This window comes from Pelophylax lessonae (assembly GCF_965119305.1).
Source record: "Pelophylax lessonae genome assembly, chromosome: 3".
Taxonomy (NCBI): domain Eukaryota; kingdom Metazoa; phylum Chordata; class Amphibia; order Anura; family Ranidae; genus Pelophylax; species Pelophylax lessonae.
The window spans coordinates 23,396,777-23,421,960 of NC_138770.1; the positions used below are offsets into that span (position 1 = coordinate 23,396,777).

The 25,184-nt window shown below is 47.9% G+C and overlaps 4 protein-coding genes across 4 annotated transcripts in view; 1 reads left to right on the plus strand and 3 right to left on the minus strand.

Annotated features, from left to right (window-relative positions):
- The window catches only part of LOC309550248 (uncharacterized protein), a gene marked incomplete at its 3' end in the record, with an annotated part of 251,308 nt that extends 250,311 nt beyond the window's left edge, over positions 1-997 (minus strand). The window contains exon 1 of the mRNA XM_082250658.1: positions 977-997. The remainder of the gene's footprint in view (positions 1-976) is intronic.
- Positions 1-25,184, minus strand: part of LOC309550687 (uncharacterized protein) — a 411,684-nt gene that overhangs the window by 115,666 nt on the left and 270,834 nt on the right. The window lies entirely within an intron of this gene.
- The window catches only part of LOC309549786 (uncharacterized protein), a 304,712-nt gene that overhangs the window by 7,334 nt on the left and 272,194 nt on the right, over positions 1-25,184 (minus strand). The gene's annotated exons all lie outside the window — the stretch shown is intronic.
- The window catches only part of LOC309550784 (gastrula zinc finger protein XlCGF66.1-like), a 44,624-nt gene continuing 22,206 nt past the window's right edge, over positions 2,767-25,184 (plus strand). The window contains exons 1-3 of the mRNA XM_082251120.1: positions 2,767-2,814; positions 3,346-3,455; positions 3,583-3,717. Of these exons, the coding sequence (XP_082107246.1) occupies positions 3,372-3,455; positions 3,583-3,717 (219 nt within the window). The 5' untranslated portion in view covers positions 2,767-2,814; positions 3,346-3,371. The remainder of the gene's footprint in view (positions 2,815-3,345; positions 3,456-3,582; positions 3,718-25,184) is intronic.

Below are 25,184 nucleotides of genomic sequence, written 5' to 3' on the forward strand. Positions count from 1 at the left end.
GACATTTGAATGGAGAGATTTGAGAGTCCTCTATATGAGGCTCCCTTGCAAACTAAATCATTTGTTCCAGGGTGCGTCCTACCTCTCCTAAACTGAAGAGTGAACTCTGATAGAAAAATCTGTCAGTAAAGTGTGAAAGTAATCTCTCATGTGAGCAGGTGATGTGCGGAGGAATGGAGTGTAAATAGCAGACAATTTTCTACGGAGCTCCTAATGGTGGGGATGGATTTTGCTGCATGCTGGTGCCAAGTTTCCACCCCCCAGGGTCACTGTAGGTGTGGAGAAAAGCTGTGTAAGAGGATATGGAGGAGAGATGAGGAGGAGATCCAGGAATCAGGATAAAGGTCAGGGAAAGCAACAGACGAGCGCATCCAAGAGATGAAGCCGGGGTCACTACACAGAAAATCAATCCAAGGAAACAACAGGCAGGACGAGGAATAGCAAGAAGGAGCTCAGAGACAAATGAGAATATTGCTCAGCCAATGGGAGATTATCTCAGCATGATTTACATAATGAAGGAGATGCGGGGGAGGGGAGGAAGTCACTTAAGGTGACCATAGATACATGGAAATTCAGCTGGTTCAGCAGGGATCGGTCACATTTCCATCCATGTGTGGTCACTGCCGGATAAAAGTCACTCGATCAGCGGCAGCAGCCAATAGCTTCATCACTGATCGGTGTATTCTGAGAGCGGAGGAGCGCCCCCCATTGTCAGAATACAATAGTGCTCCGATGTGTGGATAGGGGAATCGCTTCAGTTTCTTTTTCTCTCATCCCACTGGCTGAACAATAAAACTGAACCATGTATGGCCAGCTTTGGAAGATAGATATATTATTCATCAACTGATCCCCCTGAAGGGGTTGATATAGGTTTCCACACTATATGGAGATAAAAGACGTCACAGTGACTATGGCGGAAGAGGACGGACATGACGGGGGGGTTACTGGGTGTAAATAGAAAATAAGATCTTATTACCTCCTCTGCTGCCACTTCCAGTAATGTCTCCTCTCTACTATCTCCTGACTGACCTTTCATCTGGAACTTCCTGTCTGTATCTGACATCACTTCCTGTGTGTACCTGGAATCACTTCCTGTCTGTATTTCATAGAGACTTCCTGTCTGAATAGAAGTGAGATCACCTTATGGAGCTCAGAGGAACTGCAGCCCTGAGAAACATCTAGTAATGTGAACACGGCCTTGTGCTGTGTGTGTATGTACTGTAAATTCTTATAGATGGGATCATCTCCACTCCCACCAAGGGGGATATAAATATTTCTCTATCGTTCATTAACAGATGTTGCTCCATATCTTCTTAGACCATTGGGTTATGCTTCTCCCATCAGGAATAGGCAGGAAAAAGCTTTACCACGCCTATGGGACTGTCCCTGCAGGCATAACCCCACATACTCTGCTACAGCCCTCCATTTGTTTCTGCCTAGTTTAGGAATAGGACCTAATTCCCTGCTGGGATTTGGGTCTTAGCTATTTAAAAGGGAAATTTTTGTTATATGTAATTTTTATTTACTAGTTTAGAGTTCCTGGAGAACTACAAGCAACAGCCGGCTGCAGTTTTGCACTAGATAATCTAGATCCAGCCTGGCCAGCGAGTATGAACAGGTTATAGTCCAGCACTAGGCCTCGCCATGACAGAGCCCCGATGGATGGGGAAGACCCAGCGAGTGGACCGTCACTGGGACGTGATGACCTGGAACGCCCTGAGTCGCAGTGTTCCCCCTGGCTGGCAGCACCCCCACCCAGGGTGAGAGGTGGTCTAATTGGAGTGGCGCCCACCTGGTACTGTGGTATGGTGAGTAATGCTGTCACCCCAATCTCGGGGTGGACGTGGGCCCCCTCCTTGGAATGGTTGGACCTTGGGGAGATCCCTCGGTTCCCATGGCCTCTTGGACATACCAGCCCCCCCCCCCCAGTTATTCTCCCCCTTCCCCTAGTAGGTTCTTGGGGGGCGGTAATAGTATGGCCGCTGCGGTGTTCCTGCGGGGGGGGGGGGGGTGACTGTCCTGGTGGGGTCTTTTGTTAAGGACCTTCTGATGCCACTTGTCTGGGGCCAGGGGACCTGGGACTGGGTCCTGAAGACCACATGGCACGCCATGGGGGCCGCCATTTTGCTATAGCTTTGTGCTCAATATTTACCATTGGAAATATATGGGCAGCCATTTTCTGTTAGTTACCCATAAGAATTCATGGGACGGCCATTTTCTTGTAGTCCACATTCGCTGGACAGACAAAAGGCATGACACAATAGATCTAGTAATGACCCAGGCTTTTTTTCAACTTCCTGTATTAGATCGTTTTTACTTTATGTTTCACGTGTGATGGTGAGGGCGCCCCCTTAGTAGTGCTTCCCCACTCACCAGAGCAATATGACTCCCAGCTTTTCAGCTACCAGAGTCACAAACATCCTTCACACTCTCCTCACCTCAGATGGCAAAGGAACTGGATCCTCCTCGCTCACTCCTGCAAGTCTGCTGCGCTTTCTGTCAGTCTCCCTCCTAGACTCAGCTTCCTCCTCCGACCGCTGTTCCAGCAGGAGCTCCGCCTCTTCATACACACTCAGGGAGGAGAGAAAGGGGAAGGATATACAGTACATACACACACAGCACAAGGCCGTGTTCACACTACCAGGGCTGCAGTTCCTCTGAGCTCCACAAGGTGGTGATCTCATCTCTACCCAGACAGGAAGTCTCTATGAAATACAGACAGGAAGTGATGTCAGATATAAATAGGAATTCTGGGGGAGAGGTGAGTTGGGAGGAAGTAGAGAGGAGACATTGCTGGAAGTGGCAGCAGTAGAGGTAATAAGATCTTATTTTCTATTTATACCCAGTAACCCCCCCCCCCCCCCCCCCGTCATTTCCGTCCTCTTTCTCCATAGTCACTGTGACCTCTTTTATCTCCAGCAGATGATGATACACACATATATAGTGTGGACACCTAGATTAACCCCTTCAGGGGCAGAACATTTCCCCACTTATGGGGCCGGAACATTCTCCTCATTCTTATTTCTCGATTAGTCTTTTTTTTAAACAACTTAGTTGACTTGTATTAGGTGTGGGGGATGGGATGGGGGGGGTTGTTTTGACATAAAAAGAATCATATTTTGTCCCTCTTTACCAGCAGATCAAAAACTAGCAAAAAAGACTTTGTGACCTGTCAAGCCGAAGGTAAGAGACTTCTGGATCAAAAGAACACTAAACTGAATGTTCCTCTGTGTAATCCCACCGGGGTCCATTCTTCCCTCATATTATCCCCCATACATCCCCATCCTAATATTGTACAACCAGTACAGTCCACATCATTCTCCGTCATCAATTATTGGTTTACAGGGAAACCTGTATAGATCACATGACCAATGAGGATGGAGGAGGACCGGAGTCACATGACTGAGAAGATACTAAACCTCACCCTGGAGATCATCTACCTGCTGACCGGAGAGGTGAGGAGGATTCTGGGAGGTCACATGACATCACTCTTATCTCTATTAATAAAACACAAACCTGACCGGAGAGGTGAGGAGGATTCTGGGATTCTAACATGATATTCCTATTGGTTCCTCAATACAGAGATTTCCTCTTCTGAAGTCAGGTGATCATATGACCATCACAGTGCCTCCATGTGACTCCCTAAAACCTGAGAGACACAACATGCAGAAGATTCTAGAAGTCACCAAGAAGATGATGGAGCTGCTGACAGGAGAGGTGAGCGGTGCTGGGAATTCTTTTTTGTATTTGTAATTTTATTTTTATTGAATTTCCCAAAAATAAAGAAGTTACATCCATTGTATTTCATAACACAGGCAATGAAGAGGGTATATAGGTATTACACCATGAAGAGGGTATATAGGTATTACACCACGAAGAGGGTATATATAGATATTACACCATGAAGAGGGTATATAGATATTACACCATGAAGAGGGTATATAGATATTACACCATGAAGAGGGTATATAGATATTACACCATGAAGAGGGTATATAGATATTACACCATGAAGAGGGTATATAGATATTACACCATGAAGAGGGTATATAGATATTACAGCTTGCAATAGCCAATAGACATACAGCATACTTGGACAGTATATGCAGGAAACTGAAATAAGTCAGAGGAACCCTGAAAGTTCTGGATAGAACATGAGATGTTTGGCCATCTGATGGACATGTCTGGGTTTGGTGGTTGCCAGGAGAACGGTTCTTGCCTGACTGCATTGTGCCAAGTGTAAAGTTTTGTGGAGGGGGGGTTATGGTGTGGGGGAGTTGAAGCTGTTATAGCTGCAAAGGGCGGAGCCAACTCAATATTGAACCCTACAGACTAAGACTGGGATTCCATTAAAGTTCATGTGTGTGTCGGGGGGCGTGGCCGACTGGGCATGTGAGTGGAAGCAGCTCACAGGGCTCCTCCAGTAATCCGCTAAAACTACCCTTTTTCCCCGGCCGGGATACTTCCTGCTGCACCCCAATCCTTCTCGGGGGGCCCCCTGAGTCTGGTGCTGCACGACTTGCCCCCGGATTGGTGCCTGGTGTGCGGCCGCTCTGGACCGTGGAGAGAGGGCCGCGCCGCCGGATCTGCATCCCGGGCCATCCTCCTTCATCCTTGCGGACCTGGGACCCGGACTGCCTCCCCTGGGACTGGGACACCTCCTGCAGTGCGGGCCTGCCACTAGTTTTAGCCGCGGAGCGATTCCAGCTGAGTTCCGGGTTGCGGCCTAGTCGAGAGCCGAAGCCGCGGCCTTTCCTACGGCGGGCGCCCGCTCGTGGCGGCGTGGATCCGGTAAGCGGCGGCCTCTATCTGCTGACCCACTGACCACCAGGGACTACTTCACTGCTTGGGCTGCTACCTCCCTACACCCTCCATGTCCCGCGCGGGTGCTGCAATGACCCGGGGGAGTAAATTAAAGGATGGCACTGTCCCTGGCTTGGCCGGCCAGGATGGCGCTGGGGGGACGCCGCAGTCTGCCTCAAAAGGCCCTGACAAACAAAGAGACACTGGCACTAAGCCCAAGGCAGGGCGCCCGGGGGGAAAGGACAGTGCTGGCGATATTCTTCTGTACGCAAGGAAGCTTTGCGACCTCCCGGGAACCAGCGCTGTGGAGGCTGCACCCCTCCCGGGTGCACAGGCACTGGGGGACACGCATCAGGAACCGGGGGCTCTGGACCCACCTGAGCAGCTTGACTTTGGGACTGAGCTAGAGGGAGATGTGCTGGAGGGGACTCAGCCCACCCTGGGTCAAATCTTGATGGCTGTACAGAAATGCACGGCGTCCGTGAATGTTGTCAAAGACAGGCTGGGGGGTCTCACGGAGGAGGTGGCCCTTCTGCGTCAAGATCTACAAAAAATGCGGGAACGCACCACTGCTGTTGAAAGTCGCGTCTGTGACCTAGAGGATCAGATGCCCACATTACTCTCGGACACCAGGGAGACGGCTAGGCTGGCTCAGGCTAATAGGAATAAGACGGACGATATTGAAAACCGCCTGCGCAGGAATAATGTCCGCATAGTGGGGCTCCCGGAGAAGGTGGAGGGACGGGACCCCACTGACTTTGTTGAGACCTGGCTGTGCGATACTTTTGACCGGGCTTCCTTCTCTCCCCTGTTCGCAGTGGAGAGGGCGCACCGGGTCCCCACTAGGGCCCTGCCTGGCAATGCCCCTAGGCCAATGCTTGCGAAAATACTTCATTACCGGGACAGAGAGAAGATCCTACGGCTGGCCAGGGAGAAGGCGGAAATACGCTTCAATGGGGTCAGAGTGTCATTCTATCCTGATTTTTCTGCCGAGGTGCAGAAACAGAGAGCAAAATTTATTGAAGTGAAGCAGCGACTTCGCCGCCTGGGCCTAGTGTATGCCATGTTGTACCCTGCTCGCCTCCGTGTCACGGCTGAGGGAAGGGCACACTTTTTTGATACGGCCGCGGACGCGGTGAATTGGCTGGACGTGCACGAACCCGCTCTCCGCCGTCGACGCCCTGAAGATCCGGGAGACTGAGTTGAAGAGGTGGCGTGATGGGTTTCTGATGTGTTCTGGGGGTTGCTCCCCTCTACAAGTGACTACATGTTTGGATTACAAATTGACCCGGCCGGGGACGTTTACGGTTACCTGTTTGGATGATGAAGCTCTACGCAAGGTATGACTATCTGGATTTTGCTGTATCTACCCACACTGCTGGTGTGGCATGTTGTGATTTTTTCGCACGGTTGTGCGTTTTTTGGGCGGGTGGATTCCACTGGACTTTCCGTCCGCTGTCGGGTGCACCGCTTATGGGCTACCCGCCCGTTTTCAGTTTTATGACGAGGCACCGTTGTGCCTTGCTGGACTGAGACTTTTCATTTTGCTTTCCATTTTTGTTTTTGAGAGAACTTCACCCATACCGGACTTTTTGGACTCTATGTTTCTGCACACCTTGCCTCTTTTACTTTTGTTCCTGGATGTCGCACCCTACTTTGTTGCACGACGGAGGTACAGGGGGGCAGAGGCCCCACCCCATTTTTCTCTTTTGCCATGGCTGGAGTACCTGTAATCTCATGGAATGTCCGTGGCCTTGGGTGCCCAGTAAAACGGGCTATGATTGCTACACAGTTGAAGAAACACCATCCTGCCATCATAGGCCTCCAAGAGACACATCTGCAGGGGGACACTGTGAACTGTTTGCGATATTCTTGGGTGGGGTGGGGGTATCACTCCACCCACTCCACATATTCCAGGGGAGTCAGTGTTCTGGTTCACAGGGCGCTGGCTTTCAGGGAACTGGGGGTGCAGGTGGACCCTGAGGGAAAGTTTGTTTTTTTGCATTGTGTACTGTTTCAGTTTACGTGTGTGTTGGCGGTGGTTTATATTCCGCCCCCGTTCTCATCTTTAGTTCTTAGGGAATTGCTTAACTTCACGCTAGACAAAGTGGGCACCCCGCTGATTGTTGTGGGGGACTTTAACGGTATCTTGGATCCCGTCCGGGATAGGCATCCGCCATCCCCCTCTCCGGTGGTTGACAGGGGCACTGCCCTTTCGCGCTTCCTGGAGGAGGTGGAATGGTCGGAGGCCTGGCGTTTGAAGCATCCTGGAGTAGTTCAATTTTCGTGTTTTTCTAAAACGCACTCCTCCCTGTCTAGGATTGATCTTTGCGTATGTAATAGGACCGCCCTCCCTGTTGTGGAGGAAGCGGAATATGCCCTTAGGGGTATCTCCGATCACTCTCCGCTGGTGGTTCGGCTGGCGGTGCGCCCCCGGGTGGCTTTACCTAGGGCCCCCTGGAGGTTCAACGCATTTTGGCTGAAGCTGTTCCCACAGGATAACGGCATTGCTGCTGCCATCGGAGAGTTTTTTGAGATCCATGGTCAGCACGGGGATGTGCTGGCGAGATGGGATGCCTTCAAGTGCTTCCTCCGAGGGGTGTTGATTACCCATATCCGGAAGGTTCAGACAGGGTCTAAGCTCTTTGAGGAACAGTTAGCTGGTACCGCGCAGAGGTTGGAGGCCGATTATATTGTTGACCCTACTGAGGAGAAGAGAGCAGCCTGGCTCTCGGCTCAATCGGTATGGTTGGGGGAAGTCCGATCTAAGGTTGATAAGAAGCGTTTTTTCACCAAGACCACGTTTTACGAAGAGGGGGAGCGGACGGGCCGTTTGCTGTCTCGTTTGGTGGGAGCGCGCCCCTCGGTTCCCCCCATAGGAGCACTTAGGTTGCCAACAGGACGACTGGTGAATAGGCAGGGGGAAATTATGGCGGAACTTACTAGATTCTACACTGACATTTATTCTACAAGGGCAACGTACAGTTCGGAGGAGTTGCGGGAGTACTTAGGCACCATGCCACTTCCGAGACTCACTGCAGAACAACGGGAGGGGCTAGAGGCACCCATTACGGAGGAGGAGTTGGTGGAGGCATTGGCCCTCTTCCCGGGAGCCAAGGCGCCTGGGGATGATGGCCTCCCCGTGGAGGTTTATCAAACCTTCTCGGGGCTGCTGATGCCGAAGTTGTTGGAGGTGTTCCAGACGGCTAGAGAGGCTGGGGCGCTTCCGGAGTCCATGTCTAGGGCGAGCATTGTGCTTCTGCTTAAGCCTGGGAAGTCGCCCACGGACCCGGGATCCTACAGACCCATTTCATTGCTCCAGGCAGACGTCAAATTGTTGGCCAAGGTTCTAGCAAGGCGGGTGAATTCAGTGATCACTCATATTATTCATGAGGATCAGGCGGGCTTCATGCCCAATAGGTCCACGGCCCTTAATCTTAGACGACTGTTCGTTGCGATCCAAACACCGGCGGATAATATGGGAGAAAGGGCGCTGTTGTCTTTGGACGCCAACAAGGCGTTTGACAGCGTGGAATGGGGATATCTGTGGGCGGTGATGGAGGCGTTTGGGTTTGGCCCGGTGTTTCTATCATGGGTGCGACTGCTATACCATCAACCTCGGGCATCGATACGAGAGGGAGGTAGGACATCTGAGGGCTTCAGCCTCGGTAGGGGAACGAGGCAGGGCTGCCCGCTTTCCCCTTTGTTATTTGCACTTGCAATTGAGCCCCTTGCGACGCGTATCAGACACAGGGACTCCATAGTGGGTTTCAAGTACGGTCTTCTCCAGGACAAAATACTTTTATATGCGGACGACATGCTACTGACTTTGGGGGACACGGGTGGATCCCTACGGGCGGTTATGTCTGAGATCACAGAGTTCGGGAGGTTTTCGGGTCTCACCATAAATTGGTCCAAATCAGCGTTGCTGCACCTGGATGCGGACGCTGCTCAGCCGGTGGGCTCTCACTGCCCGGTCCCGGTGGTTGATAAGTTTAAGTATCTGGGGGTGGTGGTGTCGGCGGACCCAAATCAATATAGTGTGCTCAACATTAGCCCTCTTCTTACGCGCTTCCGGGATAAAATTAGGATCTGGACTAAGCTCTGGCTCTCCCTGGCGGGGCGAGTAAACCTTATCAAAATGATATTGATGCCTCAACTGCTATACTTCCTGCACAATTCCCCGATTGTTATTACCCTGAAAACTTTTCGTATTGTAAATACCCTCTTCCGCTCCTTGCTGTGGAAGGGAAAGGCGGCTAGAATCCGCTTGGAACAGCTGCAGAAGCCCAGGGATGGGGGGGGCCTTGCCCTGCCCAACCCCTGGCTGTACTATCTGGCGTCCCAGCTGCAGCACCTGGTGGGCGTGCTGTCGGGGGCTCCGGGTGGTGCGGCATTGGCAGTTATGCTGGCATTTACAGAGACATCTGGGGTACCGGAGGGACTGGAGGCACAGCTGTTTACCAAACCCAATCGGCGATACCCGACGTATCGCCTCTTACAGAAGGTATGGGATAAGACGAAACAAATGCAACAAGTGACGGGGTATACCAAATTTAGTCCGATCTGGGGTAACCGCGCGTACCCAGAGCTGTGCAAATTAGATCAGGCGGACAGATGGCGGGCTTTTGGGGTGACCCATTTGCGGCACATTCTCCGCGGAGGGGTCCTGCTACCATTTGCGCAATTGCAGGAGCGCTTTTCCTTACCCGACCACATGACATTCTACTACTTCCAGTTACAACATGCGCTGCGGGCTCAGGCTGCCACGGGACAGCTCCACCTGTCCCCTACTCCTATATTCTATCTTATGCAACAGTTTACTGACACCAAAGGGTTCATATCTAGCTGCTATTCCGCCCTGCTGAGCGCATACTTAGAAAAATACCCTAGCAAGGCCTGTGATCACTGGAGCACTGATGTGGGGGAGATCCCGGGAGAGCAGTGGGAGGAGGCCTTAGAATCAGTCCGCACGTGTTCTTTGAATGTTTCGCACCAGGTGTCTCAGTTATACATATTACTTAGGGTCCACCACACTCCTCTGAAACTGTACTCTATGGGTGTCCGTGACGACGATATATGCGGTCGTTGCCAAAGGGAGGTGGGTGACTTAATTCACCTGTTGTGGCGTTGTCCAAAGCTGCACAGGTACTGGACTGAGGTGCGCTCTGCTATTAATAGTACCCTGGGGATGGATGTGCCTGGGGACCCTAAACACTGCATTCTGGGCATTCTGGACCAACAAGTGGAGGACAGACATCTGAGGGAGGCGGCCTCTCGTGCCCTGTTTCAGGCTCGCTTACTTGTATTGCGACTATGGACTGCACCTGAGCCTCCGACCTTTCGGATGTGGCTAGAGCAAATCGGGGGCACCCTTAGAATGGAAAAGGTTATTTACCAACATAGGGGATCTTCACAAAAATTCTCTAAAATATGGGGTGCTTGGTTGAATTGTCCGGGAATGGCCCCTACGGACCTCATCATGGACCGTTTACTGTCTTAAACGTGTAAATATGGGTTGGGGTTGCCGGTGGATGATTGCTAGTTACGTTGGGAGTGGATTGGAGGGCCGTGATAATGATACTGTTTCAGGCGCTGTTGTTGGGGGTTGTCTGCTTCAAGGGGGGGTTGTGATGTACTTGTTATGCACACTATTCTTTCTGAGGTGATGGTGATTTTATGTTGCTATGCCTGTACAGTGTATTGCAGTTTTCATGTGATGCTGTGATTTTCTCTCAATAAAGATGTTTTCTGATTTAAAAAAAAAAAAAAAGTTCATGTGTGTGTAAAGGCAGGTGTCCCAATACTTTTGGCAATATAGTGTAAGTGAAGGTTTTCAGTAGCCGGGAGCACCTGGTATAATAGTTTGTAGATGGAGGATATGAGGTGTGGTTGGTGTGGGCCTTGGATTCATATGTGTTTGAATTTGGTTGGTCGGTGTAAAGCTAATGATGGGGGGGGGGGGGGGGGGTGGAGAAAAATTCTTCCATTGAATATAAGAGGTAAAGAGGTTATTGGGAATACGGAGCTTAGTGTGGAATTCCTCAAAGGGTCTGAGTTTGCTTGTAACCAAATCTACAAAATGACGCAACTATAAGGAGAATTATCTGCAGGACTGTGAAAACAACAGCCAGGTCTATTAAGAGGAAAAGGACCGCCCGCCGTCTATTTATGTCGCTACTTTGATATTAAATACCGGAGTTATGGTAACAGATAGCAGATTGCTGCCATAACCCCGGTATTTTCTTACACAGCCAGCGGTTCTCTTTCACATAAAAATGGTCCCAGCGGTGGATTCACCATGTGATCACTTTTATGGGTGGCGGGAGAGGTGCCCCCCCCCCCTCCCACTGCTTCCCGGTAATTTTACCCACTTACTGGAGCTGTCGGCAGCGGGGAAAACAATCCGATCCTTTTGCCTGATGGGCAGGAAGTCGAGTGAGGGCAAGATGGCCCCCCACTCCACTCTCTTGGAGGACCAGAGCGACATCATATGTCACTTCTGCCCAACAACCTTAAAGGGCCAAATTTATTTATTTATTTATTTGCTTTTAAGTGTAAATGTGAGATGTGAGGTCTTTTTAACCCCAAATCTCACATTAACCACTTCTGACCCCCTTAATGACCAGGCCATTTTTTTACGATTCGTCACTGCGTTACTTAAACTGACAATTACGCGGTCATGCGAAATTGTACCCAAATAAAATTGATGTCCTTTTTTCCCCACAAATAGAGCTTTATTTTGGTGGTATTTGATCACCTGTGCCATTTTTTTTTTTTTGGCGCTATAAATAAAAAAAGAGAGACAATTCTGAAAAAAAAACAATATTTTTTACTTTCTGCTATATAACATTCCCAATAAAAAAAATGTAAAAATTAAATGTTTTCATTATTTTTGGCCAATTTGTATTATGCTACATATTTTTGGTAAAAAAAAATCCCAATAAGTCTAAATTGGTTAAAACTTATCACGTCTACAAACTAGGGGAAATATTTATGTCATTTTTTTTTTTTTTTACTAGTAATGGCAGCGATTAGCGATTTTTAGTGGGACTGGGACATTGTTGGAGACAGATCGGACCCCTAACTGACATTTTTGACACTTTTGGGGGGACCAGTGACATTACTACAGTAATCAGTGCTAGAAATATGCACTGTTACTGTAATAATGACACTGGCAGGCAGACTTGTATAAAGTACTCGAAATTTCTACTTGAGTAAAAGTACAAGTGCTCGATCAAAAAATTACTTGAGTAGAAGTGGAAGTGCTCGCAGAAAAAGTTACTTAAGTAGAAGTACTAAAGTATTCAACATTTTTTTTACTTAAGTATTGCAAGTAGTTTTTTCAAAAAATTTGCTACTTAAGTACTAAAAGTAAAAAGTACCAGTAGTTTTGAAAAAAAATTTCTACTCAAGTACTGAAAGTAGAAGTACAAGTACTGTGTTATGTAGTTATTAAAGAAAGAAGTCAAAAGTATGAACATCTTATTGTTTTTATTATTTCAAATGATTTATTCAAATGATTAACCGGTGTTTGTTAGTAGTTTCTTGATGCACTTTAAGCGTTGTAGCACCATTTATTTGTTTGTTTCATATTTTCTTTTTATTGGAAAGATTTGGTATAGCAGCTTTTATTATACACAGCCTTTATTTTCGTATGCGCTGATTTACAAATGACATTATACACATTTTTTTGAGCTTTATGTAACCTGCCATCTACTGTTCTGGCAGTGGTAATTTTTTTAAAAGTAACGAGTAACTATGCAGCACAAAAAAAAAATACTTGAGTAGAAGTATCGAAATCATCGAAAAAATGTAGTGAAGTAAAAGTAGAAGTAGGAGAAAAAAATTCTACTCTAGGAAAGTACAGATACCGCATTTCGGTACTTAAGTACAGTACTTAAGTAGTTCTACTTCGTTACTATACATCTCTGCTGGCAGGGAAGGGGTTAACACCAGGGAGATCAAAGGGTTAAATGTGTCCCTAGGGGGTGCTTTCTAACTGTGTGGAGGATGGGCTTGCTGAATGAACACGGAGACCTGTGTTCCTAAAAAAGAGGATCCCTGTGTTCATTACTGACAGAACAGCGGTCTGTTCTGTCTCTGCGGGGAGCGATCACAGGTGCCCGACAGACATTGCGGCCGCCGGACCCGCTGATTGGCTCCCCCTGTAGCCAATCGGTGCATGCGCATGCCCCCACTAGCAGTCCCGCGAAACGACGCACAGGTACATCATTTCTAGTGACAGAGCCAATCTGCTGCAGTATAAGTACAGCGGCTGGTTGGCAAGTGGTTAACATTAATAATTATATTTTATTATTTATTATTTTTTATTATTATCATGATATTAGTTTGTTCTTAGAATATGCACAATTTATTATCTATGCACAAGCAAATATTCACCTTTTTATTTTTTATTATTTTCTCTTTCTAATTGATATGACGATATTTTGCACATTTGTGATTATACTGTAGAGTTTGTATTTGATGGCAACTGACTCAATGGCAGCCATAAGCATGGATGGGTTAAGTGGCATCCAAATCTGCATAGCTCCGCCCACTCCCCGCCCCTCTATTGGGACACATACCCCAGTTGCCTTTATCCCCATGACTTGATAAACCGCATGCATGCGAAACACGTCATCACGGCAACTTTACAAGCTTGCATTCCATGCTGGGACCCTGAGGCTTCCTCTGGTTCTTCCTGCTCCCACCCACTGGCCGACCGTGACGTCACCCGAGCGCGCTGCTGTGCTCAGTCTGGTTCCCCGAGTGGCAGTATTGTATTTCCCAGGGCTTTTGGATTGGCGCCCCTCTATCAGCCCTCACCGCAGTGCTGGATGACCCTTCCATTAATGCCCAGGGACCTTTTGCAGTGCTATTGTTGGCTTTTTCATTAACTTGACTGTTCTTATCCACCACGTTGTGGGTAATAAACTGTTGTTACCCTTGATAGACCTGGCTGTTGTTTTCACAGTCCTGCAGATAATTCTCCTTCTAGTGACCACTGGGGGCACCTAGCGTGGTCTTTTGTTTTGTGTACGCCTGTATCTTGCACTATACAAAGTGTATTTTGACAGCTGCATAGGTTTGTCCTGGTCTTCCCATGAATCCATCTATGATCTGTGCCCTCAGCGCTCGGTATAAATGTTTGTTTAAAATGACCCAACTGAAATCTATTGGCTTCGGCCCAGGGCAGGATCCTTCCATAGGACAGGGAGTCTGGGATTGAAGGATTATATAAAAGGTAAGCAGGAGAGAACATGGGGAAGAAAGAAAATACAGTGTGCAACATTTTTTCCATATGGACAACATAAATAGCATAGGGGAGGAGGATTGTTTCAGTGGAGAGGACATGGTGGAGTCAGCTGATCATAATAAAGGGCATGGGTGAGTGGGGTAGATAAGCCCAAATTCTATTTCAGACCGGCGACTGGGTGGAGGATGGACAGACCAGGACATGAAAGTGTGGAGGTGGGAGGCATAATAATAATTTAACCACTTCCCACCAGAAGGCGTCATATGACGTCCTGGACTTGAAGTGGGGATATCTGGATGATGGGTGCAGCTGCAGGCATCATCCAGATATCTTTCTTTTCAGCCAGCAATTCCCTATCTTGTAAAAGCCCTAGCTGGTCATGAGCCGCTTGATTTACAGGCAGCGGGAGGGGATGTCCTCCCCCTCTCCTGCTGCCCTCTAGTGCCATAGAGCTGACCATAGAATGGATGGTCCCCGGCCATCTCTATGCTCCTGGGAGGCCGAAAGCAACATTATGACATCACTTCTGGTGCTGTCAGATGTAAACACTGCCAGTTTTTCATCCTGGAAAGCAGAGATCAATGTTTTTTTTTTCTCATGCTTTCCCAGGTAGAGGAGATATCTGGGGTCTACGTGACCCCAGATTTCTCCATAAAGAGGACCTGTCATGCCTTATTCCTATTACAAGGGATGTGTACATTTCTTGTAATAGGAATAAAAGTGATAAAAAAAATAGAGTTGGTGTACAAAAAAAAAAATAAATAAATAAATAAATAATAATAATAAAAAAGTTTTTAAAGCACTCCTGTCCTCTTGTGCTTGCATGCAAAAGCAAACGCATACGTAGGCTGCACCCGCATATATATATATGTACGATGTCATATATACCACACATGTGAGGCATTTCACGAATGGGTGCAATTCTAAAGCATGACACATGTGTTTGATATCTAACTACTGAGCGTAACATCATCTTGTATATTTTACAAAAAATTGGCAAATAAATGATGATTTTTACATGTAGGAGAGAAATGCCAGAATTGGCCCGGATTGGAAGTGGTTAACAGGTCAGGTGCTCCCAGACCGCCCCTAGATCTCAGCCAAAGCAAAGTGGATTGTGCTATGCGATGGGATTTATGGTGACATATAAATGTAACAAAGGTACTTTGCAGCAATTTCAGCTGAGAAAGAGGGACTTGGACCGGGAGAGTCTCCAATAGGTACAGCAGTTTGGGGAGGAACCACATTTTGAGGACATTTACCGTGCCTAGCCAGGAGATATTATACAGTAAGCATCCCATTGTTTCAGGGATAAATGGATGTCATGAAATAAAGAAGGAAGGTTAGCTTAGTATAATGAGGAGGAGGTGTCACATGAATAACGAGGTATTTGAGGGAACAGGTACACTAGTGATACGAGTAAGCGGATTGTAAGGTGCCCAGAGTTGTGGGAGGAATGTTGATAGAAAGATCCTCGATCTTAGAAGTATTAATCTTATACCCCAGCAGTGTACTCAGGTAGATGATTGACAATTATTAGTAGTTATAATCATAGGCGTGCGCAGCCTATTGCATTAGGGTGTGCACCCCAAAGCTCAAACACACATGCGTGTGTATATATATATATATATACATACACGCATGTCAAAAGTATTGGGACGCCTGCCTTTACACACACATGAACTTTAATGGCATCCCAGTCTTAGTCCGTGGGCTTCAATATTGAGTTGGCCCACCCTTTGCAGCTATTCCAGCATCAACTCTTCAGGGAAGGCTGTCCACAAGGTTTAGGAGTGTGTCTATGGGAACGTTTGACCATTCTTCCAGAAGCAAAGTAGTGACGTCAGGCACAGATGTTGGACGAGAAGGCCTGGCTCGCAGTCTTTGCTCTAATTCATCCCAAAGGTGTTCTATCGGGTTGAGGTCAGGACTCTGTGCAGACCAGTCAAGTTCCTCCACCTCAAACTCACTCATCCATGTCTTTATGGTCCTTGCTTTGTGCATTGGTCCAAATCATTTGGTGGAGGGGGGATTATGGTGTGGGGTGTTTTTCAGGGGTTGGGCTTGGCCCCTTAGACTCTTAGGGCATCAGCATACCAAGACATTTTGGACAATTTTATGCTCCCAAATTTGTGGGATGGCCCCTTCCTGTTCCAACATGACTGCGCACCAGTGCACAAAGCAAGGTCTATAAAGACATGGACTTAGTATGGGTGGTGTAAAATTAACTTCAAGTGCAATAATTTACATTATAATAGTAACTAAAACATATAAAATGAAGTGTAACAATCTAAAAAATAAAAATTCCAAAGTGCTCTACTGGTATGAACCTTCCAACTAAAAAGTTTTTGCACTTAAGTTAAATTGTATGGCAAATATCTGTAGAGGCTGTAGAGGGGTTCCACCATCACTGCTAAGTTTTGAAAAAGATGTATGCCTTATTTTCCTTTTGATGTGTATTACAGGTGAAATTACATGTAAGGCACTGATATGGACTGATAGGCAGCACTAATAGGCACTTGTTCTCAGCACTGACTGGCACTGATGAGGCTGCACTGATGGGCACTGATTGGCAGCACTGAGAGGTGGCACTTATTGGCAGCACTGATGGGAACTGATAGGTGGCACTGATAGGCAGCACTGATTGGCAGCACTGCTGGGCACTAATAGGCATCACTGATGGCTACTGATAGGCGGCATTGGTGGGCACTGATTGGTGGCACTGATAGGAAGCACTGATAGGCACTGTTAGATGTCACTAATGGGCACTGATGAGGCGGCAATGGTTGGCACTGATGGGTGGCACTGGTGGGCACTGATGAGATGGCACTACTGGGCACTGATAGGTGGCACTACTGGGCACCACTTATAGACACTAACAGGGGAGAGGGGAGTTTCACATTCAGCAGACAGTGAGACTTGCAAGAGCCGCTCAGTGTGTGTGCAGTGGCGTACCTAGAGCATTTGGCACCCGGGGCGGATCCTATATCTGGCACCTCCCCCCCCCCCAACTTTAAAATGTAAAAACACCCACAAAAATTTGTAATGTTTTCAAGAATATTTATTGCACAAAATTCACAGCCCCCCCCCCCCATCACAGTGCCCCTTGCAGTCTGCCCCCCGTCTCTCTAATCACAGTTCCCCCTTTTGCACTCTCTGCCTCCCCTGCACAGTCCTACCTTCAGCATAGATAGATAGCTAATATTATTAGCAAAGGAGTTATTCAGAGACTGTGGACATGATACAGGAGATGGTCAGAGACTGTGGACATGATACAGGAGATGGTCAGAGACTGTGGACATGATACAGGAGATGGTCAGAGACTGTGGACATGATACAGGAGATGGTCAGAGACTGCGGACATGATACAGGAGATAGTCAGAGACTGTGGACATGATACAGGAGATGGTCAGAGACTGTGGACATGATACAGGAGATGGTCAGAGACTGTGGACATGATACAGGAGATGGTCAGAGACTGCGGACATGATACAGGAGATAGTCAGAGACTGCGGACATGATACAGGAGATGGTCAGAGACTGCGGACATGATACAGGAGATGGTCAGAGACTGTGGACATGATACAGGAGATGGTCAGAGACTGTGGACATGATACAGGAGATGGTCAGAGACTGTGGACATGATACAGGAGATGGTCAGAGACTGTGGACATGATACAGGAGATGGTCAGAGACTGTGGACATGATACAGGAGATGGTCAGAGACTGTGGACATGATACAGGAGATGGTCAGAGACTGTGGACATGATACAGGAGATGGTCAGAGACTGTGGACATGATACAGGAGATGGTCAGAGACTGCGGACATGATACAGGAGATAGTCAGAGACTGCGGACATGATACAGGAGATAGTCAGAGACTGTGGACATGATACAGGAGATGGTCAGAGACTGTGGACATGATACAGGAGATGGTCAGAGACTGTGGACATGATACAGGAGATGGTCAGAGACTGTGGACATGATACAGGAGATGGTCAGAGACTGCGGACATGATACAGGAGATGGTCAGAGACTGTGGACATGATACAGGAGATGGTCAGAGACTGTGGACATGATACAGGAGATGGTCAGAGACTGTGGACATGATACAGGAGATGGTCAGAGACTGTGGACATGATACAGGAGATGGTCAGAGACTGCGGACATGATACAGGAGATGGTCAGAGACTGTGGACATGATACAGGAGATAGTCAGAGACTGTGGACATGATACAGGAGATGGTCAGAGACTGTGGACATGATACAGGAGATGTTCAGAGACTGCGGACATGATACAGGAGATAGTCAAAGACTGTGGACATGATAGAAGATAGAAGAGCACTAGGGGGGCCGGAGAGCACAGACGAAGCAGAGGAGGAGCTGAAGGGCACGGTTAGCGGGGGGGGGGCTAGAGAGAATTAAGAGGGGGTTTGGAAAGCATTGTAGGGGGGTTGGAAGGCGCAGGGGTTGGAGAGCACTGGGGGGGGGGGCGAGCAGGGAAAACCAGGGGGATGGAGAACACTGGGGGGGGGGGCAGGGAGCTCTTGGGGGGCGGGCAAGGAAAACCAGGGGGGTGCAGAGAGCACTGGGGGGGAGACAGGGAGCATAGGGGGGAGGGAGATGAAAAGCACTGTGGGGAGCTGAAGAGCATGGGGGGGGGGGGTTGGTAAAGAACAGGGGGGTCTGGTGGTGGGGGGATTAGGAGCACCGGGGGGCTAGCAAAATAAGTTGTATAGGAGGGGGATGGGGCAGCTGCATATAGATGAATTGATCTTTCCCTATTCTTCCTGCAGGAGGAGAAGCAGTTATTCAGCAGCTGCAGAAAGAATAGAGAAAGACGAATTCCTCTATATGCAGCTTCCCCACCCCCCTCCTATCCAGCACACACACACTTGGGCAATAGGCATGCACTCACCTTCTTCCCGCCGAGGCTCCTCCCCCTTTTCCCCGCCGAGGCTCCGCCCCCTTCTTCATGCCGCAGCTCCGCCCCCTTGTTCCTGCCCCGGCTCCGCCCCCCACTAGCAGCACGGACTGAAGGAGCTGCCACTACAGCTGCCTTCACACTGCGATGGGGGATCTCAGAGAACGCCGGCTGACACCCCACAGTGCGTGCCCCCCCCCATTTGGTACCCCACTGTGTGTGTGACACTGTCATATAATGTAGCTGCTTTCAGGGAGAAAGCCCAGCTGTCAAGGTGATGTCGGGGGTGGGCGGGATCGAGCAGCTGTCAAACACCAGCCAATGATTGGGCTGCTTAAGAAAGGGGCGGAGCCACATAAACGAAGCTGCGGCCCAGACCCCATCCCATTGGCTGGTGTTTGATAGCTGTTCGTCCCGCCCTCCCCCGACATCACCCCTGAGTTTTGACAGCTCGTCTTTCTTTCCCCCTGCAAGCAGTAAGATTACCTGACAGTGTCACACACACTGAGCGGCTCTGGCAAGCCTCACTGTCTGCTGGAGCCAACAGCACAGCCGCCTCTCCACCAAGTATCTCACTACCCTCAGTGGCAGAGATGGAGATCTCGGGAGACAGCTGGCCCAACACTAATAGACACAGGGTGATTAGGGTGTGCCCAGGCACACCCGGCACACCCCGTGCGCACGCCTATGGTTATAATTTATACACAGCATGTTTGTTACAATGAATGTTTTATTATATATTCAGAGTGGAAACCTCGGGGATGATAATATTGATGTTAAAGAAGAGTATAAAGAGGAGGATGAGGAGTATGGAGTGATGGAGGAGTTTTCAGAAGGACACAAGGATATGATGGAGCCACCTAATACCAGGAACCCACCAGAGAGATGTCCCCGTCCTCTGTATTCCCGGGATTCCACACAGGAAGGTCACACCATCCCTCACTGTTACAAGGTTGGTGCGATGGAGTATCTAGAACATGGACTTGTGGAGATGATGTGTGGATTATTTTATGTGAGCTTATATTTTACAGATGATTTTTCTCTCATTCTCATTTTTTTTTAGGGTGAAGATCTGATAGATATAAAAGTTGATGTTAAAGCAGAAGAAGAAGACACGTATGTGAGGGATAATCAGCAGTCTATGGAGGAGGATGGAATAACGGGGACATTTATAGAGGAGGACACTCCTATAGAGATCAGCACAGGTGGGTCATTAACACTAAATACATTCCTCCACCCATACTGCTCACTGATTGGTCCAGAGTGCCCAGGTCTAGCAAGATCTCTGACCGCAATTTTCCCAGATTTACTTGCTTTGATATCTGCTGGCTGTGTCGGGTGGAGGGATATGTCTGTATAGTCTCAGAACCCCTTCACTGAGTGCAGTCTCAGGAGATGGGAGGCAGCATGTAAACGTTTAAGCTTGCACTGATTCCTGAATACCAATATTATGAGTCCTGGCCCCCGCACTATATACTCAATGTTGTACATTACATACTCCTGACCCCTGCACTATATACTCTATGTTGTACATTACACACTCCTGACCCCTGCACTATATACTCTATGTTGTACATTACATACTCCTGATCCCTGTACTATATAATCTATGTTGTACATTACATACTCCTGATCCCTGCACTATATACTCTATGTTGTACATTACATACTCCTGACCCCTGCACTATATACTCTATGTTGTACATTACATACTCCTGACCCCTGCACTATATACTCTATGTTGTACTTTACATACTCCTGACCCCTGCACCATATACTCTATGTTGTACATTACATACTCCTGACCCCTGCACTATATACTCTATGTTGTACATTACATACTCCTGCACCATATACTCTATGTTGTGCATTACATACTCATGACCCCTGCACCATATACTCTATGTTGTACATTACATACTCTTGCACTATATACTCTATGTTGTACATTACATACTCCTGACTCCTGCACTATATACTCTATGTTGTACATTACATACTCCTGACCCCTGCACCATATACTCTATGTTGTACATTACATACTCCTGACCCCTGCACTATATACTCTATGTTGTACATTACATACTCCTGACCCCTGCACTATATACTTTATGTTGTACATAATTCCGATACTGTATAGTCCTAACTTTTGTATCCTATATAATAAGTTGTACATTACATAGGCCTTACTTCTTTTGCACCCATTTTCTACCAGCTGGACATTTTATATCTGATGATTTGATTGGAGGACAGACTTTTACATGGTGATAATAATGTGATAACATCCTCCAACTTTGGAACCTTAAACAGAAAGTGATATTTGGGGAGTAGTCAATAACCCAGCCGTATTCCTGTCCTGAGTGCGGGAAATGTTTTTCAGTGAAGTACCATCTTTCCAGACATCAGAGATTGCACACTGGTGAGAAGCCGTATTCCTGTCCTGAGTGTGGGAAATGTTTTTCACAGAAGTCCACTCTTTCCAGACATCAGAGATCTCACACGGGTGAGAAGCCGTATTCCTGTCCTGAGTGCGGGAAATATTTTTCAGCGAAGTCCAATCTTTCCATACATCAGAGATTTCACAGGGGGGAAAAGCCATATTTCTGTTCTGAGTGTGGGAAATGTTTTTCACAGAAGTCTGATCTTTCCAAACATCAGAGATTGCACACTGGTGAGAAGCCGTATTCCTGTCCTGAGTGTGGGAAATGTTTTTCAGAGACGTCTGCACTTTCCAGACATCAGATATCGCACACCGGTGAGAAGCCGTATTCCTGTCCTGAGTGCGGGAAATGTTTTTCAGTGAAGTACCATCTTTCCAGACATCAGAGATTGCACACTGGTGAGAAGCCGTATTCCTGTCCTGAGTGTGGGAAATGTTTTTCACAGAAGTCCACTCTTTCCAGACATCAGAGATCTCACACGGGTGAGAAGCCGTATTCCTGTCCTGAGTGCGGGAAATATTTTTCAGTGAAGTCCAATCTTTCCATACATCAGAGATTTCACAGGGGGGAAAAGCCATATTTCTGTTCTGAGTGTGGGAAATGTTTTTCACAGAAGTCTGATCTTTCCAAACATCAGAGATTGCACACTGGTGAGAAGCCGTATTCTTGTCCTGAGTGTGGGAAATGTTTTTCAGAGACGTCCGCACTTTCCAGACATCAGATATCGCACACCGGTGAGAAGCCATATTCCTGTCCTGAGTGCGGGAAATGTTTTTCAGTGAAGTACCATCTTTCCAGACATCAGAGATTGCACACCGGTGAGAAGCCGTATTCCTGTCCTGAGTGTGGGAAATGTTTTTCACGGAAGTCCACTCTTTCCAGACATCAGAGATCTCACACGGGGGAGAAGCCACTTTCCTGTCCTGAGTGAGGGAATTGTTCCTCCCTGAAGTCCTGTCTTCCTGTACATCAGGGGTCCCAAGCAACCCTGGAGGTGTATTAGTGCCTTGAGTGTGGGAAATGTCTTCTATATGAATGTTGGTGGACATGTGGGGAAGAAGCACACCCTGATATACACCTCAGATATACTCCATGGCTGATCTTCATCATGTAAGAAACAGTTCATAAGGAGATCAGGGATCACCAGAGACATGGATGAAGTGTTGTCCCGTGTTGGCCATTGATAGCTGGAGAAAAATAAAAATGGAGTCCTTACCTTTTATTGGCTGAGTACATTTTGTGCGGGAAGATTTCACAAACTCTAACAGATCAGGTTGGTAAAAATGTGTTGATGAAATGTGACCCGCATTCCCCCAGTCATGGTGAATTGGGATTTCCTATAATGGTCAGTTCCATCTAGTGGCCATAATGTGCTTTCCTGACAGATGCCCATGGCAGCATATGTTTGGGTAGCCCCGCCCTCGTTCCTCCCCCATAAGACCCCATCCATGCCTGGAGAGTGGGCCCTGCCATCGGCGGCCATTTGCATTGGCTGGGAGCCCAGCTGTTAGCGGGTGGCCATTAAGTGTTAGACACGTGAAATTCGTTTCGGTGCGAATACAAATCCGGACAAATTTTTGGTTATTCTTAGATTTGGATGTATCCAAATCTCCAAATGAAATTGTAATAAATTTAGTTGAAATCTGTTAAAATTTGTTTTGTTTATTCATTTTCTAATGAATTCCAAATTTTCAGAACGATTCGAATTCGGATCAGTCAAGAAACGATCGACTGATGCAAATTCTGTGTGAAGAAATAGCTGGTTGTTTAGCAGCAAGCCCGGAAGCCGGCCGCCCACATCCTTACCAACCAGGACTCATCAGCTGTCAGCGGGCATCCCCACTGACAGATGAAAGTAAAGAAATGAATGCCGGCATTGCCCAGCAATAGAAAAAACGGCGTGGGCCCCCCCCCCCCCCCCCAGTCCATACCAGGCCCTTTGGGGCCAAAATTAAAGAAAATAAAAAAAAATAGCGTGGGTTCTCCCCTAAAATCCATACCAGACCCTTTATCCCGGCATGCAGCCTGGCAGGTCCGGAAAGTGGAAGGGACGAGAGAGGGCCCCCTCCTCCTTAACCATACCAGGCCACATGTCCTCAACATGGGGGGGGTGGGTGCTATGGGGAAGCTCTGCCCCCCCACCCCTTCCCACCCCACCCAAAGCACCTTGTCCCCATGTTGATGGCCTGTGCTTGTGGGGGTCTGCAGGCAGGGGGCTGTTCATAATATGAAAGCCCCTTTTATCAAGGGGCCCCCAGATCCCCCCCCCCGCCCCCCCCATGTGAATGAGTATCGGGACCATAGCACCTGTACCTATTCGCAAAAAAGTGTCAAAAACGAATAAAAACACACACAATTTTTGAAAAATCCTTTATTAAAAAAATAACTACTGCAGGCTCCTCCTCCATTTAACATTTCTTACATAGGTAAGGGGCGGGGTCACCGGTCTATTTCACCTGGTGGCACTGCCCCCTTCTGACGCCATGAACCTCTGCATGCAGGGTTCCTGACGTCAGAAGGGGCGGTGCCACCAGGTGATGTAGACAGGTGGCCGCACCCCTTACCTATATAAAAGATGTGAAATGGGGAGCCTGCAGTAAGCAGAGGGCCTCCATGATGGTGAGAGCGTCTTTTTTAATTTATTTTTTCGGGTGCGGCGGGTGTTTGGTGACGGATCTACATCGGGGGACTCTGGTTTTTATTTTATAATAGAGGATTTTTCAGAAATTGTGTGTATGTTTTTATTACTTTTTGACGCTTTGGTGAATAGGTACAGGTACTATGGTCCTGATACTCATTCACATGGGGGGGCGGGATCTGGGGGGACCCCTTGATAAAAAGGGCTTTCATATTACAACAAGCCAACATGGAGACAAGGTGCTTTAGGGTTGGGGGGAAGAGGTGCCCCAAATCACCCCCCCCCATGTTAAGGGCATGTGGTCTGGTATGGGTTAGAAGGGGGGCGCTTGCTTATCCCCCCTTTCCTGACCTTCAGAACTGCATGCTCAGGTAAAGGTCTGATATGGATTTTGGGGGACCCCACACCATTTATTTTATTACATTTTGGCGTGGTCCTGGTATAGACTGGGGAGGAAGGGGACCCCACGTCATTTTTTTTTTTTAACATTTTTCTATTACTGGGCAATGCCGTCATTCTTTTCTTTCCATTCATCTGTAAGTGGGGAAGCCTGCTGACAGCTGATGAGTCATCGGTTGTTAAGGATGCCGGCGGCCGGCTTCCCAGCCCCCTGTTTTTAACAACCCGCTATTCTTCACACAGAATTCGAATTAGTCAATCGTTTCTCGATCGATTGGAATTACGATCGTTCTGAAAAATTTGAATTCGTTAGATTAATAAACTAAACAAATTTTACCGAATACAAAAATAAATTTCTCTGTCGCTCATTGACAGACGTAGTCCTCGTTGATACTAACAACTCGGGTTATGCTGCCCTCTACAGGAGTAGGACTAGACAGGAAAGAAAACATTCTGGCCACACCTTAGGGGCAGTCCCAGAGGGTATATCCTCTCTCTCTCTGCTACAGCAAATCAGTTTTTTTCTGTCTAGTTAGGAGTAAGGACCTAGATGCCTTGCTAGGATCTTCGGTCCTGGCAGGATTTTTTTTCTTAGAAAGATTTTTTAGACAGCTTTTTTTCTCCAGTGTTCCTGTGAGATCTTCAAGCAAGAAAGCTGGAACTGGGCGACGGGCTGGATGTTGAGATCCAGTGGTCACCCCAGTTCAGCCTACGAGCGCG